The sequence below is a fragment of the Mytilus trossulus genome, chromosome 7, assembly GCF_036588685.1.
Source record: "Mytilus trossulus isolate FHL-02 chromosome 7, PNRI_Mtr1.1.1.hap1, whole genome shotgun sequence".
In the NCBI taxonomy this organism is placed as follows: domain Eukaryota; kingdom Metazoa; phylum Mollusca; class Bivalvia; order Mytilida; family Mytilidae; genus Mytilus; species Mytilus trossulus.
In genome coordinates, this window is record NC_086379.1 from 59,750,251 (window position 1) to 59,774,591 (window position 24,341).

A 24,341-nucleotide genomic window follows, 5' to 3' on the forward strand; every position below is an offset into this window, starting at 1 on the left:
ATGATATAAATTTCATAAAAATCTGGCAAGAATTGAGCTCATGAAAGTGCTAACTATGCAATTTTTTCTTTAATCCATGTTTCCAAAGTGTATAACTCCTTTGAAAATAAATGATCGGCACTGCTATTCTACTTGATTACACCATTTCTAATATAAACCTATCATACAAGTTTTATCAAAATCTGGTAAGAATTTGTCCTGGAGAAAGCAATAACACTAACGGGTGGATGTCCTCAGTTTCAACATCCTGTCGTTGGATAAAACGCATAGTATTCTTATTACAATAAGTGCAGTCAGTAAAGCAGAGCTAATGCCACTGGTTAATGCATTTTAGTTGAAGGGTGCTGGGCATGGGCAGACAGGAAATCAGAATAAATTTTGCAAATGAATATTAATTTTAAATTATGTAGATAGTTAACATGATATGCCCACCCTTAAAATAGCCCTAACTTTTATTCTGTAAATACACAACTGGAAATTCAATGCAACACTTCATTACACACAACATACAGTTTTATTATAAAATATGATAATGAAACAGTTACAATGTATATTAACGATGAGGATAACCTCCCCTTTGTCTGCCACCGCCTGAGCCTGCAAAGCCTCGTTCATCTCTATTATCTCTTCCACCTCTATGTCCTCCTCTGTCCCCTCTACCTGCCCCTCTAGGGTTAGAAGATCCCCTGCCTCGGAAAGACTGTCCTCCTCTGCCCCCACGACCAGAAGCTGATGGGTCTTTTGGTGTTGGTGACTTTGGTCTTAGTCTTTCAATTTCTTCAGAACATCCTGTTGTCAAATTGCCTTGTTCAAAATAATTCATATAAATATCTCTATCAAAGTTACTGCTTGTTAATTCGTCACCGAGTGCCAGCCATCCTGGTCGAATTGTGTCATCTCTTCCAAATAAATGTAGACGTCGTCTTCCAAGACAGAAATGTTCCATCATATGAAAGATTTCAACAGGTTTCTGCTTGCTTCCATATTCCTTTTCTTCTTCAATAATAAGGTCAATATCAACATTTGCATGAATAAAATCTCCATCAGTACTACGTTTGACAGTACCCTTGATTCCCATCAGACAGTGTTCCTACAACGAAGAAGATCAAGTTAAATTTCTATTTTATTTTCCCTATAACATTTTTTATCTATAAAATGCCTACCAGTAATACTATATTTAAATGTAGACCTACAGTAGATTTCATCTTTTGATGGAAGATGCAATATGACAAAATGAACCAAATCTGTATTGTTTCTTATCTATGTTTCGCTAATATTGGAATCAAATGTATTTACATAACAATTCATAACTTGGTCATTTGGATATAATTTAGAAGCAGTTCAATTTGTATTTAGCTAAGATTGGTTAAAAATAAGTAGTTAATCAGTCATTTATCAAACAACCATCTTAATTTCTAAAATAACATTTTAAGACTACATAAAAATGTATCACCTACTCCTAATTTAAATAACAAGTTTATAATTATTCTTACGGTAATTGAAGTACATCACTAAAATTCAAATAACTCCTTTTAAATTTATACACACTTGATTAAACATATCAGCTAAGGCATAAAATGATCCATTCCTTCCAACAAAGACATTTATTTGATATATTTTTCATAGTAATTGTGAATGTATCTCAACCAGTGGAATAGCATTGTATGTGCTAACAGATAATTTTAGTGATTTTTTTCAATAAAAATAATTGGTAGTCCATGAGTTTCTGAAGGCTGCTGCACCCCACCCATCCCTAATTACAATTCATTTTCTCTAGAAGCTACTCCATTGTGATCAAAATATTAATCTGATGCATGTAGACCTGCCAACTATCCTGATTCAGGGGAGATATCTCTCATGAGAGGTGTTTAAGGACTTAGGTCACTGACAATTTAATAACATCAAGCTTACTTTTGTTCTTTGAAATATAGAACCAGGTTCCAGTGCTTTAGCTCTAGATGGGTTGCTTATGTTTGTCTTTATCCAACATATGTCTTCACATCTTCTGAAACCCCATCTTTTTAAACACTGCAAGTACATAAAATGAAATAGCTGTTAATGATCATGCATAAAAAATACAAAGTCAACTTTGTCAAGCAGATCAACAAAAATGACTACTGTAGACAAATTCTATTATATTTATTAATTTTCTGAAACCTACTAAATATTTTGGCATGAACAGTATTAGGAAATGGTGCATAACGTCTGACAGCATTGCTCATATTCCATTAGATTCTTAATCTAAACTGAAGTGTCCAAGTTATCTAGAAGCTGAGCCTCTAGTTCATACATTGTAAATAGTGTATTTTTTCTTTAATTCAATGATCATTATTCAGACATTTCTGTTCACTTAGGATACAACTTAAGTTACTGCTAGGTAACACAATGGTTCCCCTTACCCTAAGATTTATCAATGTCAAAGTCAATCATATGCTAAAGAAATCCAAATAATAATTCCAAACAAAAACAAAACAAGAGGTGAACAGTGGCAGTGGAGAAATTTTTATTAAAATTAAATTGAGGGTAAATAATTTGAATGTTGGATTGAAATAAGAAGTGCAAAATTGAGAAAGATTATGTGGAAATTTCACAAAATGCTGTCAAGTAGTTTATCAGCAGAAGCAGATATAAGAATTGTACAGATATCTCCATCTCATTATATTGCAGTAACTGCATTATTAACAAGAATGTGTCCAAAGTGCATGGATGCCCCACTCGCACTATCATTTTCCATGTTCAATTGGCATTAAAATTAGAAAGATCATACCATAGGGAAAATGTGTAAAGTTTCAAGTTAATTGGACTTGGACTTCATCAAAAACTACCTTGACCAAAAACTTTAACCTAAAATTTGCACTGTCATTTTCTATGTTCAGTGGACCGTGAAATTGGGGTCAAAAGTCTAATTTGTCTTAAAAATTATAAAGATCATATCATAAGAAACATGTGTACTAATAGTACGGCGGCTTTGTGAAAAATTGTGCACATCCTGTTACAAGCATGAAATTTGGCATAGACCTTCCTTAACTATAACTCTTTAATTTCAGATAGGGAGGCATTTGAAAAAAATGTCTCACTTCCGGTAAAATCCAAAATGGCGGATGTCATACTTAAATCAGCCCAATATCGAAGACTAGTGTGTAAAAATGTGTTATTATCATGCTACTATCATAATATTTGGTACAAACCTTTGTTTTTTATTACTGTTGGATAAATTAAATAGAAAAGATGTCTTCAGAAACCCTTCTTCCGATTAAAATCCAACATGGCGGACATTGTACTTAAATAAGCTTATTGTTTAGGAGAGGTATAAATTGAAATGTGTTTTAACATATTGCTACTATCATTGCATTGTGCAGGAACCTATCTTTGGTGCTTCTGATGGATACAATGTATAAGACATATGTCTTAAAAACCCTTACTTCCGGTAATATCCAAAATGGCGGACATAGAAATATCAATTTATTATTCAAATATTCAACTTTTTTCAAAATGTAAAGAAAATGATTTTTTTTTGTGCTGGTCATTAAACTTTTGGCTGTAAGTAATCCCCAAAACCACTTATTCTATCAAGTGCATAAATATAAAGTTGACACTTCCGGTAAAAATATGACGTAAATTTCAAAGATGAGTCCTCAATCCATTTCTTCGATGAAGAGTTTAGGATTGAGGGATTAAAACAAAATAAAATCACTATAGTACTAAAACATATTTAAAATTACTACAATTTCCGGCCAAAAATATCGATCAACACGACATGCACACATCGCAGTGCACGGGATACCGGATTTTCCACATTAAACATGACCGCGGCATCCTTTTATACTTCCACAATGTACAAGCTTCTGACAAAATTATTAGTCCTCAAAAAGAGTTTTTTTTAAAGTTTTCCTTTTTGTCCCCGCCTGGAGGGAGTAGCATAAGAGACAATCCTAAGCTCGTCTCCCTAAACACCTACCTAAGTATATTGCATGATTTACATGCTGGAAAAGACTAGACCAAGTTGAGGAAATAGCCTCAAATAGCCTTCCCTTTTTGCGCTAATAGTTATTTTCTTGCTTCGTTCACCATGGTATACCCATCTGTTAAGTTTGTGCGATCTTGCAGTAAATTACCGGTGATTTAGTCTGATCAATATTTTTACTGTAAGATAGCAACAAATGCTCACGATATTCTATTTTATCCACCACGTGATGTATTTCAAGAGTAGCACCATGTTCACATAAAGAAACAGGAACTAAAATCATGGTGCATATGTCTGATGCAGTAAAACACAAACTTGAACGAGTCATGATTAACAGTCACTGATGATGCTGTCAATACTATTTCGCTATTCCGTGACATAGGGGCAAACGAACTATGGATTGTGTTTAGGGAGTCAAAAATCTTTTAATTAATATCTATCATGGCCTTTTCAATGCACTAGGCAATGAGTGATCACACACACTTATTTCAGACCTATACCTTTACCGGTTGTGATACGGTTCATTCTTTGCTTGAAAAGGAAAAAAAGAATGCGTAGGAGACATTAATGGTATTTGAAGATGTGACTTAAACATAAAGAATGATGACTGATCAGCCTAAATCATCGGGGTTTTACTGTAAGATCGCACAAATTTATCAGATGGAGCTTACATGATTAACGAAGCAGGAAAATCATTTTTTTGCACAAAACGGAAGGCTAACTATAAGTGAGGCCCACAACTTGGTCTAGTCTTTTCAAGCATGTAAAACGTGCAATATACTAATGCAGGTATTTAGTGAGACGAGCTTGGGATTGGCTCTTATGCTACCTAGTCTAATGAATTGCAAAGAGACAAAGAGGGTCCCTTTAAAAAAAACTTTTTCTGAGGCCTCATCATTTTTTCAGATGCTTGTACATTTTGAATGTAAGAAAGGATGCCGCGGTCATTTTTATTGTTGAAAATCGGGTCTCCTGTGCACTACCCTGTGTGCATGTGGTGGTGACTGTGAATAAATATGTATTCTTGGCCAGAAAGTAGTAATTTTAAATATGTTTTAGTACTATAGTGATTTTATTTTGTTTTAATCAATCTATCCAAAACTCTACATTGAAGAAATGGATTGAGGACTCATTTTTGAAATTTGCGTCATATTTTTACCGGAAGTGTCAACTTTATATTTATGCACTTGATAGAATAAGTGGTTTTGGGGATAATGGAAACTGAAAAGCTTTATATAATTTAAGTATAAGTATTTCATGATTTTAGTAAGGCTATTTTTTTAGCTGAAATTTACCACATTTTGAACAAAAGAAAATTTATTACTTGTTACTTTCACAGGATTTTTACTCTGATTACATCAATAACACATGGTTCATATGTGTGCCAAATATATTTTGTGTAATGTTAATCGGTGAGGAGAAAAAAGCAATTTAAAACACAAATTTAGTGATAATTCTGCCTTGTTTCAAACGCCTTTTCTCGTGCCGTTAATCGTTTTGTAGCTTGCACTACTAGGTCATTAACTAGGACCATTGTTACTAATTTCATTTCTATTTCTTGCTTGTTGTATGGTCAAATTATATATTCGGAATATTCCAGTTAGTTTGAAGATCGTTGTTTTGTAATTGGAAATATTTTTTGTTGGTTTTTATACCTTTAATTTATTTTTTTAATTGATAGTTTTGTTATAATTGTAATATACAAATCAAATCCTTCGATCACGTTTCAGACCCGGAATATAGCACACATTTACAGTCCTGAAACGAATTAGACATGAACAACAATGGGATAAGTGTGTTATATGTCAGTGTTTTTTCTACTGAATTGTTTATTAATAAGCGAGGAATAAGCACAAACAAAAGCTTTATCGAGGCTATGGGAGCACGGGAAGATTTGAGTTTATTGTATGATGCTTCAGACCTAGACCATTTTCGTACTGATGAATACAAAATGTTGTAACATCATTCTTGCTACAAATCTTGCACTAGCAGACACAACTGAAGTTTTTTTTTTAAAGCTGAATCAAGTTCTTGTTCGTCTGTTAGCATCATGATCGATCAACAGTTACTATGATACATGATGAATTCATATTCTAGCTAGCACTTCCAAGGACCCTAAATCAGCACAGAAAGAGTATTTAGGTTTTAAGAATTATGTTGTACGCCCGATGAAGTTGATACTCGCATGATTTTATATAATTAGGCATGCTATTCATGAAGACAAAGAGATAGGTTGGAAAGGAATCAAGGGTAGGATAATAAGAAAGTCGCAAGATATATAAGGTATAATCTTATGCGTTCCTTACATCCATTCCGTGCAGCATACACAGAAGCTATGGTTTCAAACAGACACTATAACTTGTATATGAGATTTTCGCATCTTTATATATATAGGAAGATGTGGTGTGGCTGCCAATGAGACAACTCTTCATCCAAATAACAATTTAAAAAGTTAACCATTTTAGGTCAATGTACGGCCTTCAACACGGAGCCTTGGCTCACACCGAACAATAAGATATAAAGGGCCCAAAAATTACTAGTGTAAAACCATTCAAACGGGAAAACCAACGGTCTAATCGATATAAAAAAACACGTATAAATTACATAAACAAACGACCACTACTGTATACCTGTCCACGAAATATGTAATAGTCTCGGGTTTGCCATCTGTAACTTTCTACCATGCTGTAACATGATGCGATACAACGTATTGGACCCTGTTTAGGATCAGTAAGCGCACTGTTTTTTAGTCTTTAAGGACAGTACAGATGATTTTACCGATTTGTCAATCCTTTCTTATTGTGACTTCGCTGTTCCTATAGATGCAGATCGAGATCTTGTTGTCAGGTTGAATGATCTCAAGTCAAAACTAAAAATAGATCACTGTGACCTAAACAATTTGAGCGTAAAATTGGCTACAATTTAAAATTTCTCCCTTGTCAAACTACTTTTAAACAATATGTAATAAGAGTTTCACTCCAGACGTAAATTTGATGTCTTCCCATGTAGCAGAACTACCTTAACATTCTCCTCTTCAGAATGGACAATGACTTGTTCCTTTCTATCTCGAAGGTCATATGTCATCTGAATTGCTGCAAGATTTAGTTTCTACTTGTAAGGGGAATTCTGTGTTTTCAAAGGGTTGCATTTGCTTCGAACAAAATCTATCATGTATAGATGTATGCCCATGTCAGGCAAATGACATATATCAAAATGTAAATACTCGTGTGGTTGTAGTTAGACACATTGATGACGACAAAGATGACGATGTATAAGATTTCATTTTTCTGTATGAGTATCTTATAAATCATTGTTAGCTATCGAATGAAAAAAAAGCAGTCCATAATATTTTCTGAATAAAAAATAAAACATCTGCTCAATTTTGAAATCGTGGGAAATATAATAATAATCTATCTAGTGGGGAAAGATATGTATTAAAACAAATGATAATAAAAAACCAGATGCTCCGCAGGGCGTAGCTTTATACGACCGCAGAGGTTGAACCCTGAACGGTTGGGGCAAGTATGGACACAACATTCAAGCTGGATTCCGCTCTAAATTTGGATTGTGATTAAATAGTTGACACAGCAAAGGTTTCTGACACAGAATGAATGTATTCAAATGAACTTCAAATTTTTGTTTTCTCTTAGAGCAATTCACTATGCTGTTGAATATTATTCCTCTCAAAAAAATGTTTGAAGAAATTTTCTTTTTATTTATGAAATTTCAAATGAGAAAAATTTAACCCAATTTTTTATTCACATCCCCCTTTCCCTTATTCCAAAACTAATTTCAATAAAAATATTCTAATGGAGTTTGCAACAATTACTACTCATTTAAATACATGATGTAAAAAAACTGCTTGTTATCACTGAATGGTAAAGATTATTTAAATTTATCAGTTGGTAGTAAAAAGTGAATATACATTGTATATTGTATATAACAAAGATTTAAGTTGATTCTGGACAAAGAAAGATAACTCCAATTAAAAAAAATTCTTGCAGATATTTCTTGCTTACTATACTGGACAAAGAAAGATAACTCTTAATTAAAAAAAAATTTGCTATTTCACAATATTGTGAAATTAGATATTTCTTGCCATTGCACAATACTGTGCAATTGAAAAGACTTGCTATTGCACAATACTTAATATAATTATTTTAGATCCTGATTTGGACCAACTTGAAAACTGGGCCCATAATCAAAAATCTAAGTACATGTTTAGATTCAGCATATCAAAGAGGCCCAAGAATTTAATTTTTGTTAAAATCAAACTTAGTTTAATTTTGGACCCTTTGCACTTTAATTTAGACCAATTTTAAAACTGGACCAAAAATTAAGAATCTACATACACAGTTAGATTTGGCATATCAAAGAACCCCAATTATTCAATTTTTGATGAAATCAAACAATGTTTAATTTTGGACCCCGATTTGGGCCAACTTGAAAACTGGGCCAATAATCAAAAATCTAAGTACATTTTTAGATTCAGCATATCAAAGAACCCCAAGGTTTCAATTTTTGTTAAAATCAAACTAAGTTTAATTTTGGACCCTTTGGACCTTAATGTAGACCAATTTGAAAACGGGACCAAAAATTAAGAATCTACATACACAGTTAGATTCGGCATATTAAAGAACCCCAATTATTCAATTTTGATGAAATCAAACAAAGTTTAATTTTGGACCCTTTGGGGCCCCTTTTTCCTTAACTGTTGGGACCAAAACTCCCAAAATCAATACCAACCTTCCTTTTATTGTCATAAACCTTGTGTTTAAATTTCATAGATTTCTATTTACTTATACTAACGCTATGGTGCGAAAACCAAGAAAAATGCTTATTTGGGTCCCTTTTTGGCCCCTAATTCCTAAACTGTTGGGACCGAAACTCCCAAAATCAATCCCAACCTTTATTTTGTGGTTATAAACCTTGTGTCAAATTTTCATAGATTTCTATTAACTTAAACTAAAGTTATAGTGCGAAAACCAAGAAAATGCTTATTTGGGCCCTTTTTGGCCCCTAATTCCTAAAATGTTGGAACCAAAACTCCCAAAATCAATACCAGCCTTCCTTTTATGGTCATAAACCTTGTGTTAAAATTTCATAGATTTCTATTCACTTTTACTAAAGTTAGAGTGCGAAAACTAAAAGTATTCGGACGACGACGACGACGCCAACGTGATAGCAATATACGACGAAAATTTTTTCAAAATTTGCGGTCGTATAAAAACTACTATATGTTCTTTGACGTTGGTCGGGGATCTACAGGAGACCATAGAATGTAGTGTAGGTAAAACTAGCCATGATCATAATTTTCTGTTTGCATTTCTTTTTCGTGTTTTTGCAATACTGAAGTCTTTATTTTATAAGTTTTTAATGTTCCTTTGGTTTCTCACGCCTTCACGCCTATTGTGTTTGCAATTGTTTGTAAAATACATCGGTGCTGTATATAACCCTCTCCCTTATTATATTTTTGGAATACTTATAAACATTATAGCCAATTGTTGCTCATTTGGTCATCTGTTTAAGTAGGATAGGGTGTTTTACCTGTTTCTAATCACATGTTGTGTTTTAAAAACTTGTACCCTCCCCCTTTTTCTCTGTTTGCAGTAATTTGTACTTCTGTAAAGCAAAGCTATACATAGAGCTTTATATTCAACCAAATTCGACGTTAATTTCGAAACAAATCATTTATGTATACTCTTTAACACCCAATAACAGAAAGTTGATTTTTTTCCTAGAAATTGACGAACACCTTACTATCAAAAGACGTGAAAATCACAATTTTTTTTTCGACAAATGATTAAAGTTAAGATCTTAAAAACATCTTTAGATGGTACTTGTACCGAATTGAATACAAAACTAGAGGCTCTAAAGAGCCTGTGTCGCTCACCTTGGTCTATGTGCATATTAAACAAAGGACACAAATGAATTCATGACAAAATTGTATTTTGGTGATGGTGATGTGTTTGAAGTTCTTACTTTACTGAACGTTCTTGCTTCTTACAATTATATCTATAATGAACCTTGCCCATTAGTAACAGAGAAAAATATTTGGTAAAAATTTACATAAATTTACCGAATTAATGAAAATTGTTAAAAATTGACTATAAAGGGCAATAACTCCTTAAGGGGTCAATTGACCATTTAGGTCATATTGACTAATTTGTAGATCTTACTTTGCTGAACATTATTGCTGTTTACAGTTTATCTCTATCTATAATAGTATTCAAGATAATAACCAAAAACGGCAAAATTTCTTTAAAAATTAACAATTGGAGGGCAGCAAGCCAACAACCGATTGTCCAATTCATCTGAAAATTTCAGGGCAGATAGATATTGACCTGATAAACATTTTTATCCCATGTCAAATTTCCTCAAAATGCTTTGGTTTTTGAGTTATAAGCCAAAAACTGCATTTTACCCCTATGTTCTATTTTTAGCCGTGGCGGCCATCTTGGTTGGTTGACCGGGTCACGCCACACATTTTTTAAACTAGATACCCCAAAGATGATTGTGGCCAAGTTTGGATTAATTTGGCTCAGTAGTTTCAGAGGAGAAGATTTTTGTAAAAGATTACTTAGATTTATGAAAAATGGTTAAAAATTGACTATAAAGGGCAATAACTCCTAAAGGGGTCAACTGACCATTTCGGTCATGTTGACTTATTTGTAAATCTAACTTTGCTGAACATTATTACTGTTTACAGTTTATCTCTATCTATAATAATATTCAAGATAATAACCAAAAACAGCAAAATTTCCTCAAAATTACCAATTCAGGGGCAGCAACCCAACAACAGGTTAACAGATTCATCTGAAAATTTCAGGGCAGATAGATCTTGACCTGATAAACATTTTTACCCCATGTCAGATTTCCTCTAAATGCTTTGGTTTTTGAGTTATAAGCCAAAAACTGCATATTACCCCTATGTTCTATTTTTAGCCGTGGCGGCCATCTTGGTTGGATGACCGGGTCACGCCACACATTTTTTAAACTAGATACCCCAATGATGATTGTGGCCAAGTTTGGTTTGATTTGGCCCAGTAGTTTCAGAGGAGAAGATTTTTGTAAAAGCTAACGCCGGACGACGACGGACGACGGACGACGGACGCCGGACGCCGGACGCCAAGTGATGAGAAAAGCTCACTTGGCCCTTTGGGCCAGGTGAGCTAAAAATCAAATTTAGAAATTGAAATAGGTCAAGGTCACTGCTATTTAACAGCTTTTTGAAAATTTCAAATTTGCACCCTATATGCAAAAAAGTCAGTCTAAAGTCATTTTTGGCGATAAAAATATAAAACAAGTTCTAAATGTAGATACAAAAGATATTTTTCTATAAATTGGTTGTTTTTATTTTGCTCAAAACGCATATTTGTAGGAGAAACAAGCTATCTAAATGTGACTGTGCATTTTTCTAGATTTTTTGCTTTGACCTTTGACCCTGATTTTAAAACAAACGTGACCCCGGCAGACAACAACGCTATTTTGATGAGGCTTGATCTCCTCTTTCAAACGATATAAAATATAGCCGTATGTTATTCCGTTAAGGCAAATCGATAAAATTTGTTGATTGGGCACCCTACTAGTATACATTGTATCCATCACAAGCACCAAAGAAAGGTTCCTGTACAATGAAATGATAGTAGCAATACGTTAAAACATATTTCAATTACCATCACTAAAAAGTAAGCTAATTTAAGTACAATGTCTGCCATGTTGGATTTTAACCGGAAGAAGGGTTTCTGAAGACATCTTATCTATTTAATTTATCAAACAGTAGTAAAAAACAAAGGTTTGTACCAAATATTATGATAAAAGCATGATAATAACACATTTTTACACACTAGTCTTCGATATTGGGCTGATTTAAGTATGACGTCCGCCATTTTGGATTTTACCGGAAGTGAGACATTTTTTTTCAAATGCCTCCCTATCTGAAATTAAAGAGTAATAGTTGAGGAAGGTCTATGCCAAATTTCATGCTTGTAACAGGATGTGCACAATTCGTCTGAAATATGCCTGTAGCCGCCGGACTATAAGTTTAAAGTTTATTGGAATTCAGCTTCATCAAAAACTACCTTGACCAATAACTTTAATCTGAAGCGGCACGAAAAGACAAACAAACGAACAGACACACAGACCAGCAAACATAATGCCCCTCTACTATCGTAGGTGGGGTATAAAAATACTTGTTATAATAATAAGTCTTACATTTCTTCCCCTTTCTAATCCATCAGCATTACCACACCAAATCCACATAAATGACCTCTGGGCAGCAACAGCTGGAATATCTAACCTTTCTATCTAGTTTTGGAAAAAATAAATAGAAAACATTTAGTTTTTTTTTCAAACTGGAAGTTTTTATATAATTGAATTACAAATATACCGGTAGTATAATTCTAGTATTAATAGCAACTGTGGTTTGACTTGATTTTGTTTTTTTTCTCAAGTTTGTAATGTGTATATTTGATGTAGCCTTAAACTGCACTTAAATGAATGCTTGGGGTTGGTTATATGTATATATATATGTCTTAATTACATTAAAAGGCAGTCAAAATTTATCAAGATTTCTTATTCATACTAAAAGAAACAAAATCCCTGCATAAATACTGTAAATTTGTATCCATTTATCGAGTGGGCTGATATATGTTTGAATGTAATGTTCTCCAATAAATTAGACATCTCTTTCAAATTTTTACAAGTATAAAATATTTTGTAACATGATCTTTATCAAATAGTGAAATAGTTATAGATTGTCAATATTCATCTGCACCAGATTAATTTTCTAGCTTGAGCAGGTACGGAGAAAGAGAGAAAAGCAATCGAGTTGAAATGAACAATGAAAATCTGTTTATTACTAATTTTTCTTTGACGATTTTTGTTAATTTCATTGACAAGCATGTGTGCCCTTAGTTTTCTAGCAATTATTTTCATATATCACTCTACTGTGCTGAGAACAGAAATTATCAGTCAGTAAGATCAAAGGAATCTTTGGTAAAATAGCAATAAAGATGGTTACCTCATCCCAGTTCCAGTATTTATCATATACAGCTCCATTAGCTATATTATAATGTTTCAATGGCGGCTCTAGCAATATCACATCAAATTTCATCCCTAAATCCATCAGGTCAAACTGTTCAAGGTCACATTTAAGATACCTGTCAAGTAAAGCATATCAAGAAATTTTAGATTCCATTTGTTTTTAAATATGATTTAACCTCTTGTATTTATTGTGATTAATACAATAATGTTATGCAAGGGAAGAGAGCTGCATAATTGAAATAGAGGTTTCCCCTGAAAAGATCATCATAAAATTTAGAGAATATTTGAACATGAATAAAATTTTACCAAGATTGCTTTGCAGAGGTGAAATGTCCTCAAAAGATTTGTTACTGAAATATAAATGTAGGAAAAACATACTTTTTGAATGGTTTTACACTAGTAATTTTGTGGGCCCTTTAGATCTTGCTGTTCAGTGTGAGCCAAGGCTCTGTGTTGAGGATCATACTTTGACCTATAAGTGTTACTTTTACAAATTATGACTTGGATGGCGAGTTTTCACATCTTTTTATATCTATTTTGTACAACAACTTCACATAATACCTACTCATCTCATTTTAGAACTTTTCATTATCTCTATTATTCTTTGCATTTTAACGGAAATGTGGTCCTTTTGGATATACAGGGATTGTCATTTATAATAAATAGATCATGATAAACACTGAAGTAAAAAAAATCTCAATTTTATACTTATATGATCAAGGATTATGTATTAAATCAGATGAAGACATTGATGATTCCCCATGTCTGATGGTATTTCAACAGTACCAATGAACTGTCAAAGTAAAAAAAAAACCTCACATGAATATGGTAGTCAAATCATAATAATGGTATAGTGTGGTCAAGAGAATTTGATGAAAAATTATCTTAATCGGTATTAAAGCCTTCAGTAAATTGTCTTTGAGTATTATTATGCAACATATCAACAGATATCCACACAATGCCAAGAACAACAATTGATAGAAAGAGATGGTAGTCAAGGAAAACTTACATAGGTGGTATATTTGTTGTTTGTATAAGCTCATCTTTCAATTTTATCAACTCTCTCAACTTTGGGTATTCTTCAAATCTGTTTGCCAAGCCTTAAACATAAGATCTATAACATCTTAAATTCAGTTCACTGTGAGACATATTTTTGTGTATGATATACATTTATATATAATTACATTCGATGAATGTTTCATTATAATACTTTATTTTGATTGGCTAACTTCACATCAAGTGTTATTCCGTAAGCAATTGCATCACTCAATAAAACTTTTCATTCATGATAACACGTGGTCCCACAAAAAAGTGCACTAGTGAATAAAATACAAAAATTATAAAATTCGTATTTTCATGATCATAGCAAAAAAATGTAATTATAAGTATTGAATACTATTTTTTGTAACTTTATAGGGTTGTAAAAGCGTTGACCGTGTGCACATTTTTAGTATGAAGCGTTTCTGCGCTTCATACAAAATATACTTCGGTCAACGCTTTTACACCCCAATAAATTTACAAAAAATTCTTAAATAAAGTATTTTATAGAAGGTTCTCAACATGGTTTGTCATTCTTTGAATATCACAGTTAAATGAAAACTGACACATGACTCAAAAGATACGAAGAAACCTTCACCTCAATAAAATGTGGGAATAGCAAAACTGTTTCTGTCATTGCAATTTACATTCCATAATTGAAAATGAAAATACAAAATATTTAAATATTGCCTCCCTGACTCTAAAATTACTCTGTTATTTTTTATTTCATTTGTATACCTGATTAATTTTTCTTAAAAGCTTGAAATCTTTCGTATCAAATGTACTATCCTCGCATTTTGCACCTGTCCCAAATCAGGAGCCTCTGGTCTTTGTTAGTCTTGTGTGATTTTTAATTTTAGTTTCTTGTGTATAATTAGGAGTTTAGTATGACAGCCATTATCACTGAACTAGAATACACATTTTTTTAAGGGGCCAGCTGAAGGACGCCTCCAAGTGAGAGAGTTTCTAGCTGCATTGAAGACCCATTGGTGGCCTTCAGCTGTTGTCTGCTCTGTGGTCTTGTTGTTGTTGCTTTGACACATTCCCCATTTCCTTTCCCAATGTTATCCTCAATACTTATGTTGGTTTTCAGTCTCATAAGCATCTATCTCTTTATTGTATTGCAAATGGGAACCAAATAAATAACAATGGACACCTGAATAATAAATCTAACCATACACCTTAAAAGAAATACAAAGAATGCTATCTTATTTTTTTTTAACAAATTTTAATCTTAATTTGAATAACTGATATTAATATTTTTCTATTTTCCAAGACAATAAACTAATAACCCACAAGGATTTGCCTCATGGTTTAATCCATGGACATCAACTTCAGACTGTTCAATAATTTGATAAATAAAATTAACTATGCATGATGAAAAATAGCATGCACATGGTTTTAAACCTACCAACATCTCTTATAAAGTTCTGTGGTCTTTCACCCGTGTCTACAAAGTTTTGGCAGTAATCATTATGAGGATTAGCACTTTGTGTTCCCTGAAATAAGAGAAAATGTTCAAAGAAATAGTCATAAAATTTAAAAAAAAAAAAAAATAAGACAATAAGGTACAGTTTTTAAATTTTGTATTAGGGATCAATCTCAAAGTTGACATGGTTGATAATAATATTTCAATCTAGAACATTAAAAAGTTGTTATTTGGTATGACACCTTACAATCTCCTATAATTGCTTACATCCACTTCATTTGAACTTTGGTCAAATTGTCATATTGGTAATCAACCAAGTCTCTTAAATTTATTTCTATTTTGAACAGGCTTTCAGTAACTGCAAAGCATCCTTAGACCAATACTTTGTGTCTTTTGACCGTATGCAATTTGTATTTTGTGCTTGGTGCCAATATATAATAAATATATAAATGCTTGTTAGTGCTCAATCCTTGTAAAAGAGGAGCAAAAGATACCAGAGGAACAGTCAAACCATAAATAAAAAATATACTGACAATACCATGGCTAAAAATGAAAAAGACAGACAGACAAATAATTTTATACAAGACAAACCTTGGACAATGATATAGTAGCACAACATAAGAATTAACCAAATTTAACTGATTATAAGGCAGTTAATTCTTATGTTGTGCTACTATATCATTGTCCAAGGTTTGTCTTGTGTACTATTATTTGTCTGTCTGTCTTTTTCATTTTAGCCATGGCATTGTCAGTATATTTTTTATTTATGGTTTGACCTCCTCTGGTATCTTTTGCTCCTCTTTTACAAGGATTGATCACTAACAAGCATGTTTTACAGTACTCTTCAAAAATATCGATTCGATAACTTTTTTCTCCGATTTCTGTGTTTCTCAGAATCCCACCGAGTACCGCGGATTTCACTCCTAAAATCCTCCAAAGATTCTCTCCCAACACCGCGTGGCTGTTAATTGGTTTATTGCCCATCGGATGTACTTCAAATTAACGACGCGTGACAACATAATTGGATTACCCAGATAATTTACCTTTGAACATTTAATCGATCTTGGTTGCACAGGTGTGCTTAAAAATCACGGTATTATAAATTGAACAAATGTTTTCCTTTCTTTGACAGATAAAGATGTGACAATATCATTTAGAATAAGATAATTATTATCTTTTATGTTTGTGTCTTATGCCATTATCTTTAAAATAGAACGTACATACGAAAAACTATGAAGAAAATACTTGTTATTTTGTGTTTCTATTACAGTCCGGTCAGGTCATACATTGTGTTCTTTCAGCAAGGACGATTTTGCCACAATTAGTTTCTTTTATAACTTATTCAATAAGCAATATCGGCGCATTAATTGTTCATTATTTAAAAATCAACTGGCTAATAAAATCATGTTGTTTTTTCGGTAACCCGATTCATCGGATCATCAAGTAAACTTAATTTATTGAGCAATGTAAAATATGATGTTTCACCACCTCGGTACATTTATACAGACTTGAATAATTCAAATTACGAACAGAAACTGTAAAATGACAACTCTGTTGAACAAAGGAAATAATTTCAAGTGATATTGATAGTGCTCGTCATTTTCACATTTTACGGAATGGTTTTCAAATTGACACAAGTATTTATATCAATTTTGTCATTTGAATTTGGAAAGTGAAAAATATGTTCACATTATATAATAAATGTACTATAATTCTACCAGTGTTTGACAAGTTTATGACGCTCAATCATTTTACGTTTACAAAAGATGTTAAAAGTTGTGATGATAAGTAATCCGCTTATCGCTATCCGATAAGTCACTAATCCATCAATTATTAATAAAATTTATCAAACCTTATAATTGCCTATCATAATATTCTATTCCAGTTAAATCAGTCATCATTTTATTTTCAAAATTTCCCAACCGCCTACAATTGGCATTCTTTATCGTATTATCATGATTATTGTCATTTGAATACAATCAATCACCCCGGACAATTTCCATCATAATTTCAATTAATACATCACCAACTGTGAATTTGTATTCTTGACCATGGACGTATAACTAATTTACTTTCTTTTTTGAAAAATAAAACATTAAAATTCAAATAGTTAAAAATGTGTTCTCGTTTATTCGGATAAGAATTATATTTTCCCGATAAATCAATTGTAAAAGGACGTTCTGGAGCCTCAATACGATTGCACAAAAATGTCGTTCTGCAACTTTAGAAACCTTGAATGGACTTTCCCACGGTCGGCTAGAAAGGTCACCTGAGTTTACTAGTACACGATATTTTTTCCCGCCCTTTAAAAAACTCGTGCTGTGGATAACATTGATGTTAACTATTTTTAGCATTCAACATTGTTAAGTAAGTCAAGTTCAAGTTCAACCCAAATTGTTGATAACTGAGATGTGTGTCGTGGAATTGTCTTCGCACGGCAAATAATTGTTTTTAAAATCTTTTGTTGAAAATACACAAATTTACATTCATTGTGCGAAAGTTAATATTATACAAAGACAAATTAATGCAGCTGGAAGTATTCCTGTTGTAACCGAAATGTATTATTATTCTGCTGTACTGCCAACAAATCGTAAAAAGAAAATGCCGTAATTGTTAAGCATAATGAATGGTGAATAATATTTTCCTTTTTACTTGAATATACAAAACTTTCAAACACGTAATTTTATTTAACTGCTCAGATTAATTCAGCGAAACTTTCCGGTTATTTTTACAAAAGTATGCTCATATCGTAAATAAAATATTAATTTACTGGTGATGACATCGAGGTCAAAATTAAGTAGTTTCATTTTTTATAAAACTTAAATACAATTGAAAGAATTAACAACAACATTTTGCTTTTAAATCTTTTATTCATTCCAGCAATTAGATAATCGTAAAAAGAAAATGCCGTAGATTTACACAATTATTACGGGGCTATTATTTTGTATAATGAATGGTGAATAAATTTTCCTTTTTACTTGCATATATAAAACTTTTAGACTTATAATTTTATATAAAGACTTTTAACTTTGAAGTAGAATATTTGGTTTTTCACATATTCCGCTATATTTTATTATCGTTTTTTTTTTAAAGCAAGTACATTAAGGTTAAGATATTTTTAGATGGGCTTACAAAAAATACGAAAATATTTTGACTTGATTTTATTACCACAAATGAAATTTAATTAGTATAAAAGACATTTAAAATTATACACCTGTTTGACACTTAAACTGGTACAGTAGACCGGAAATATAATTCTTTATTACTTCAACCTTTACCTGTCAGGTAATCCAATTACCCATTCAGTCTTGTGCCAGTAGAGATCAAAGTAGGATAAGGGCAATTAATTCCTCGGTGTAGAGAGTGAGCTCGTTATCACAATAAACATTTACCTGATTTTGGGAGAGATTACTCCCAAATTCCTCCCAACATTTTGGGAGGAATATCGGAGTTTTTCGGAGTGGCTCCGACATTTTCCTCAGTGTAGGGTGTGGGAGAGTTGGTGCTCTTGAAGGGTACTGTAACTACCACCTTGTTTATGCCACTGTCCCTATTTCGGAGCAGTTTGTTCAGTATTGTCATTGGTTGCCGTCTATCTAGTTTTTCGTTAATTTTATTGCTACAATTTTGGCGTTGTTTTTTCATTTGAATTATTTCACATTTAAATAGATTACTGGATTACTACTGGTATTAATTTTTCCCATGGTTAAAGGCAATATGGTTCCCTTTAGTGTTAAAATTCTCTTCATTAAGATTAATATAAATCTGGTGGATATTTTTGTTATTAGCCTACATACCACATCTCTTTTTTATCATAGTGTTAAAAGAGTTGAAATCGACAAAATCTATGATGTTAATCCAGGAAAAAGAAAGTCAGAAATGTATACCTTAAGAAATGTGCTGGAGTCTGTGTATATTTCTTCTAGTTCTTCTTCTATGTCTTCCAACTGAAATTAATTAAAATTGTTTTATATTCTAAACTCCATTTAAATGAACAATGGAAATCAACCAATATATAGCTTTCCTGCATTGCTTAAGATTTTTAAATTCAAGAGTGTGAAATATAAAATATTTTTGATATTTACCACTTAATACTAAATTTTGCCAAGGGTTAAGGAAATATTGCTTTAAATGGGAATTTTATGTTTGACAAAGCCTAAATACAAGCCTATAGAAAATCTGTACTTCCCCGAACATTTAAATATATATGTGGTTCTCATTTACACATGAAACAATATTAGGTATCCAATTTACAAAATAATGTAAACAAGAGGCATACATTGTACCTGTGTAATTTACTTCTAAGTATGTGAGAAAAAATGTACAAATATATTAACTTAGCAATTTTTACCTCTTCTTTTCTCCTCTTAAATGGTTTTCTGTCATCTGTGTTATCTGATCTCTTGGAAGTATCATCACTCAGTTGGTTCTCAACAACCAAGGCTGGAGCTCCCCTGTAAGATAGTTTATATAGTTATATGGTGTATAGTATCTTCTGATTTTAAGGCTGTGTTTGACTGCCTTAGCAGCTAGAAATTAAGGATGTACAGATTGATATAAAGTTGCTCAATTCTGCTCCATTTGGACTTGGTTAGGTAAGCGTCTATAAAGGCAATCATACCACATCTCCTTATTTTATATTTATTATTATTCAAGTCAGTTTTTTATCATAAAAAAAAATAGTACTGTAAAACTTGTTGACAAATTTTCATAGTGAGTCAATGTCTTATTAACATCATAGAGTATTGCAATTATGAATTTAAAAAGATATTTGAACTTTTATTTCAATTTAAAATCTTGCATAAAAATAAGAGCATGTACTTGAGACTGAAAAAACACATGTGTATACTTGATAACAAATGTATCCAAATAACAATAAGTAAACAAGAAAGTAAAAATGTATATAACAAACAAAACTAATAAATCAAAGGGATGTATCAAATGACTTATTCATTACATGTAAAATAGTTCTGTATTATCAATTTTACATTTAGCATTGATTTTGATTGGTTGATCCAGTGATAAGGACATTTTACGCACTCAGTGGTACTACTTTAAATAAGTCATTTCTCCCAACATAACCTCTCACCTGTTTTGTTTCCTCCTTTTCCTCCTGGAACCAGTACATATAATGCAAAGTTAAATTTTAAAATAATGCCTTAAAAATTTATTTATTTTAATAACGAAAAACTTTAAAGAAGAATACAAGATGTGCCATTGTGTGGCGTGTTTCACTCAATGAAACCATATTAAGATGATTCAAATATATCAGACAAAAACTAGTTTCAACAATATTTTCTGTGAAAAACTAAACACTCTTACATAATTAACCTTTTCAGAATCTAAAGAATCATGGGTAATTTCATTGTTCGAACCCCAAAATGAAAATCATGTTACTTCGTTGGTTCAATTTTCATTGTTAATGACATTTTTAACCAATCACGACATTTTGGTGTACACTTTTAAAAATATTACCAAGGATGCATTAGATTCTGAAACAGCGAATAAAAGGGGTAAGTATATCTTAATAGGTAAGAAAAAAAGAAAATACTTTGTGAATTTTGCACAAGTTAGTCCAAGGATTTTTGCAATGACCCTTCTGCTGTCTACCTCATATATAAGTCTGAAACAAAGTTATAACTGCCACTCAAACATTATTTATCTTCATGTATATAATATGTGTTATGCATACCCAGTTTTGCTAGGTTTCTCTTCATTAAGTATTTCATCTTTACTCTTCAGAACTTTCTTCAATCCGTCAGGACTGTCAACACCAAACTAGAAAAAAAGATAAAATAAATCAAAACAGAGTAACAGTTCAGTAAAAATACAATTTGAGATACCATTCTTACTGGTTGAGTCAAAGTTTACTTTTATAAATTCAACTCATCATCTTAATAATCTGGGGCTTTACATCAATTACAGTAGTTATCAATAAATCAGCTATGGTGAAAAGACTATGTCCATACAGATTATCATTGTATCAAGACTTCTCAAGACCTGTATAGTGACTCATAAATTTAAACCAAAATGTTACTGGAAACTTTATTTTAAATGGTGTTATACTGCTTTTACAAATATTTATGTAGATAATTTTGAAATTTAATTCATGTTCAGTCAATAAATGTATATCGAAGAAGTTCTTGATTTGAGAAACCACCATACTGTTTCATCGAATCATAATTCTATTAGCTTCTTGTGCATTTACAGATATATTATAGAAAGGTGAAAGTTTTTTATAAAGAAAATTTATGAAAACTTGATTGATTGATTGTTGGTTGCTAAACTTCCAGTGGCAAATATTTCATGCATGTTCAGGGAGAATGAAAACTATATGTGTAAAGTATCATTAAGAATTCTGAATGTTATGGTATCCATAGACCATATCTATAATTAAATGAGTATAATTGACCATATTTGTTTTTCGTTCTTTTTTTTTATATAAATAAGGCCGTTAGTTTTCTCGTAGGAATTGTTTTACATTGTCTTATCAGGGCTTTTTATAGCTGACTATGCGGTATGGGCGTTGCTCATTGTTGAAGGCGGTACGGTGACCTATAGTTGTTAATGTTTGTGTCATTTTGGTCTTTTTGTGGATAGTTGTCTCATTGGCAATAATACCACATCTTCTTATTTATATTAATATGATTTGTTGGTACATTGTAATTAATCTTTATTTCATTTGTAGTATATGATATTGTTGAATATGATATTGTCTGTATTTGGAACACACCTCTATTGTGCTCTTTCCAATAAAATATTGAATTGAATTGAATAAAAGTACAATTTCACTTCAGGAATTTGCTTAGTGTGTCTGATAGATGTATGTACATTGTAAGTTCCATGTGGATAACAATATGGCGAATCTAAATATCAAAAAGATAGATAGCTCTACCTAAATAATTGATAAAAGGAAGGAGCATCTGACAATTCATATTGTTTTCATCAAAATTGTTGTTTTGATTACCAAAAGAATACTGCCAGTCTGGGAACAGTACATCTAATGGGAAATAGTTTTTCAGTATAGTGTGGTTTATTTGATGTGAAGTGTTATATAATGGTCAGGGAATGCAACTTTTTTTTTTATCTTAAATGGTTTGAATTCTGTTCCCTTCTTGATTTGAGTTGACAGATTACAAGTTCAATACACTGTTTGAATGACATTTTATTGATTCTATCAGAAATTATAAAACATTATTATCAGATATTTTTAGAATAATTGTGAATATGATTTTAACACATGTCTGCATCGTATCTTTATAAACGATGACTCAACGATGAAATCAGCTACAATTAGGTAGTGATAATTGTCTTGTGTCAGTTGAAATCCTTACATTTTAAATTGTGGCTGGAGCTTATCATGCTTATTCAACATACCATTTTCATGTATTGTGAATTTTAATGATACACATTTCTTATACATGTACAAATGTAATAACAATTCTATCTTTTAAATTATTTGATACGGAAAAAGATCCGTTACAAATGTAGCTGATAATAACTTTTCATTGTTTATATTGAAATGGTGTCATTACTAAAATACCTTCCAACAGGAACATGTCCGTATTTCTGATTGTTTTTTTCAACAGGTTCTGAAGTTATTACTTAAATATATGCGTGAATTTAAAAAAGTATTTATGGACTTAGTCTTCTTTCACAGATTACAACTGCCTACTATACATGTACATGTACTCTATTGTTTCATTGGTCAATATTCAGTTCTTTGATGGTATCATGATTATGTGACTGAAATGTTTCTTTGAGTTATGCACTCTTATTGTGATGAAATAATGTAAGCATCATAACCTAAATTGTACTTTCAATTGTTTTAATTAAAAAGTTGTGTGTGCAAAGGTATTTGTGAGATTGTATTACTATTAGTTGTTTAAAGTTAGTGGCAAGTATTTCATGCATGATTAGGTCAAAACACCTTATGGCTATTTGAAAATCTGTCCCGGTTGACCTGAGAATCTGTCATGCTTGAACTTTTAATGTCATACATGTACATGATATAATCACTTTTCCATTGTGGCGTCAGATCTACACCAGGTTATTTCTATTCCTGGCTGACCCGCTTGAACTTTTGCTGTCATACATCAATTATTTTGTATTATGACATCAAAATTTTACAGGAACTTGTGTGATGTACAGTAATGAGGGGGGATAGGACCTTTATCGGGACTCCGGGATTGGGTGTTTTTAAGCTCGGGATTTCGGGATTGACCCTTTCGGGATCCGGGAATTCTCGTTTTTAAATTTCGGGATTTACTTTATTTAAATTCGGGACCTCAGGATTTCGTGTTTTTAAGCCCGGGATTTCGGGATCAAGACCCCTCCTATCCCCCCTCAGTCATGCAAATGGAGGACAAACAAAGTCAAAGATAAGGTGTATTGTTTTATGGGGTCAAAATTTTAAGGGAACCTTTGTCTAAACCAGTTATGACAGAGAAATAGTAAGGGATATACACAGAGCTGAAGTTGTTTATGACAACTTTTCATCAAGGATTTGTTTAATAGACTTACTATACATTCTTTATAGGCCTACTAATACAAATCCTTGTTTTCATCAAAGTGAAAGAACAAAGACTGTACATTAAACAACTGAATCTTTCATAGTTTTCATTTAAAAAATTGAGATTAAAAATCATTTACTGCTTGTGCAAGAAGCTGTTTTCTTTTCTGTGATCTTTCTCGCAGCTCTTTTAATCTATCACCCATATTTTCCGCGTACTAGCTGGGTTTGTCTGGTACCTAAATATACCAGTCGATTGTAATTTTACGACAACTACTTCGAACAAACTTAATCTAAAGGAGTCAACTTTGTTTTTCCGACAGTGAAAGAATATAACTTTTTCATACAAAAAA

At 32.0% G+C, this 24,341-nt stretch overlaps 1 protein-coding gene across 2 annotated transcripts; it reads right to left on the reverse strand.

The window, feature by feature from the left end:
• Window positions 1-495: 495 nt before the first annotated feature.
• Window positions 496-24,341, reverse strand: LOC134725446 (N6-adenosine-methyltransferase non-catalytic subunit-like). 2 transcript variants are annotated; one of them, XM_063589263.1, is made up of 11 exons: window positions 24,129-24,341; window positions 21,169-21,254; window positions 20,566-20,589; window positions 19,828-19,930; window positions 19,364-19,423; window positions 15,459-15,546; window positions 14,019-14,109; window positions 12,987-13,125; window positions 12,179-12,271; window positions 1,912-2,028; window positions 496-1,090 (listed from the first exon to the last, which is right to left on the reverse strand). In XM_063589263.1, the coding sequence occupies exons 1-11, from the start codon at window positions 24,192-24,194 to the stop codon at window positions 554-556; spliced, it is 1,404 nt and encodes a 467-aa protein (XP_063445333.1). In that variant the 5' UTR covers window positions 24,195-24,341; the 3' UTR covers window positions 496-553. The 2 variants fall into 2 exon arrangements, with proteins under 2 accessions (XP_063445333.1, XP_063445334.1); XM_063589264.1 differs by lacking the exon at window positions 20,566-20,589.

Bases quoted from the DNA above. Each gene is read 5' to 3' on its own strand.
- LOC134725446 (XM_063589263.1), bottom strand. From the start codon at position 24,194: ATGGGTGATAGATTAAAAGAGCTGCGAGAAAGATCACAGAAAAGAAAA. The intron at 15,547-19,363 runs GTATACATTTCT...CTCTTATTTCAG, and splicing joins ACTCCAGCACATTTCTTAAG to GGAACACAAAGTGCTAATCC. The intron at 13,126-14,018 runs GTAAGTTTTCCT...TTTACTTGACAG, and splicing joins ACAACAAATATACCACCTAT to GTATCTTAAATGTGACCTTG.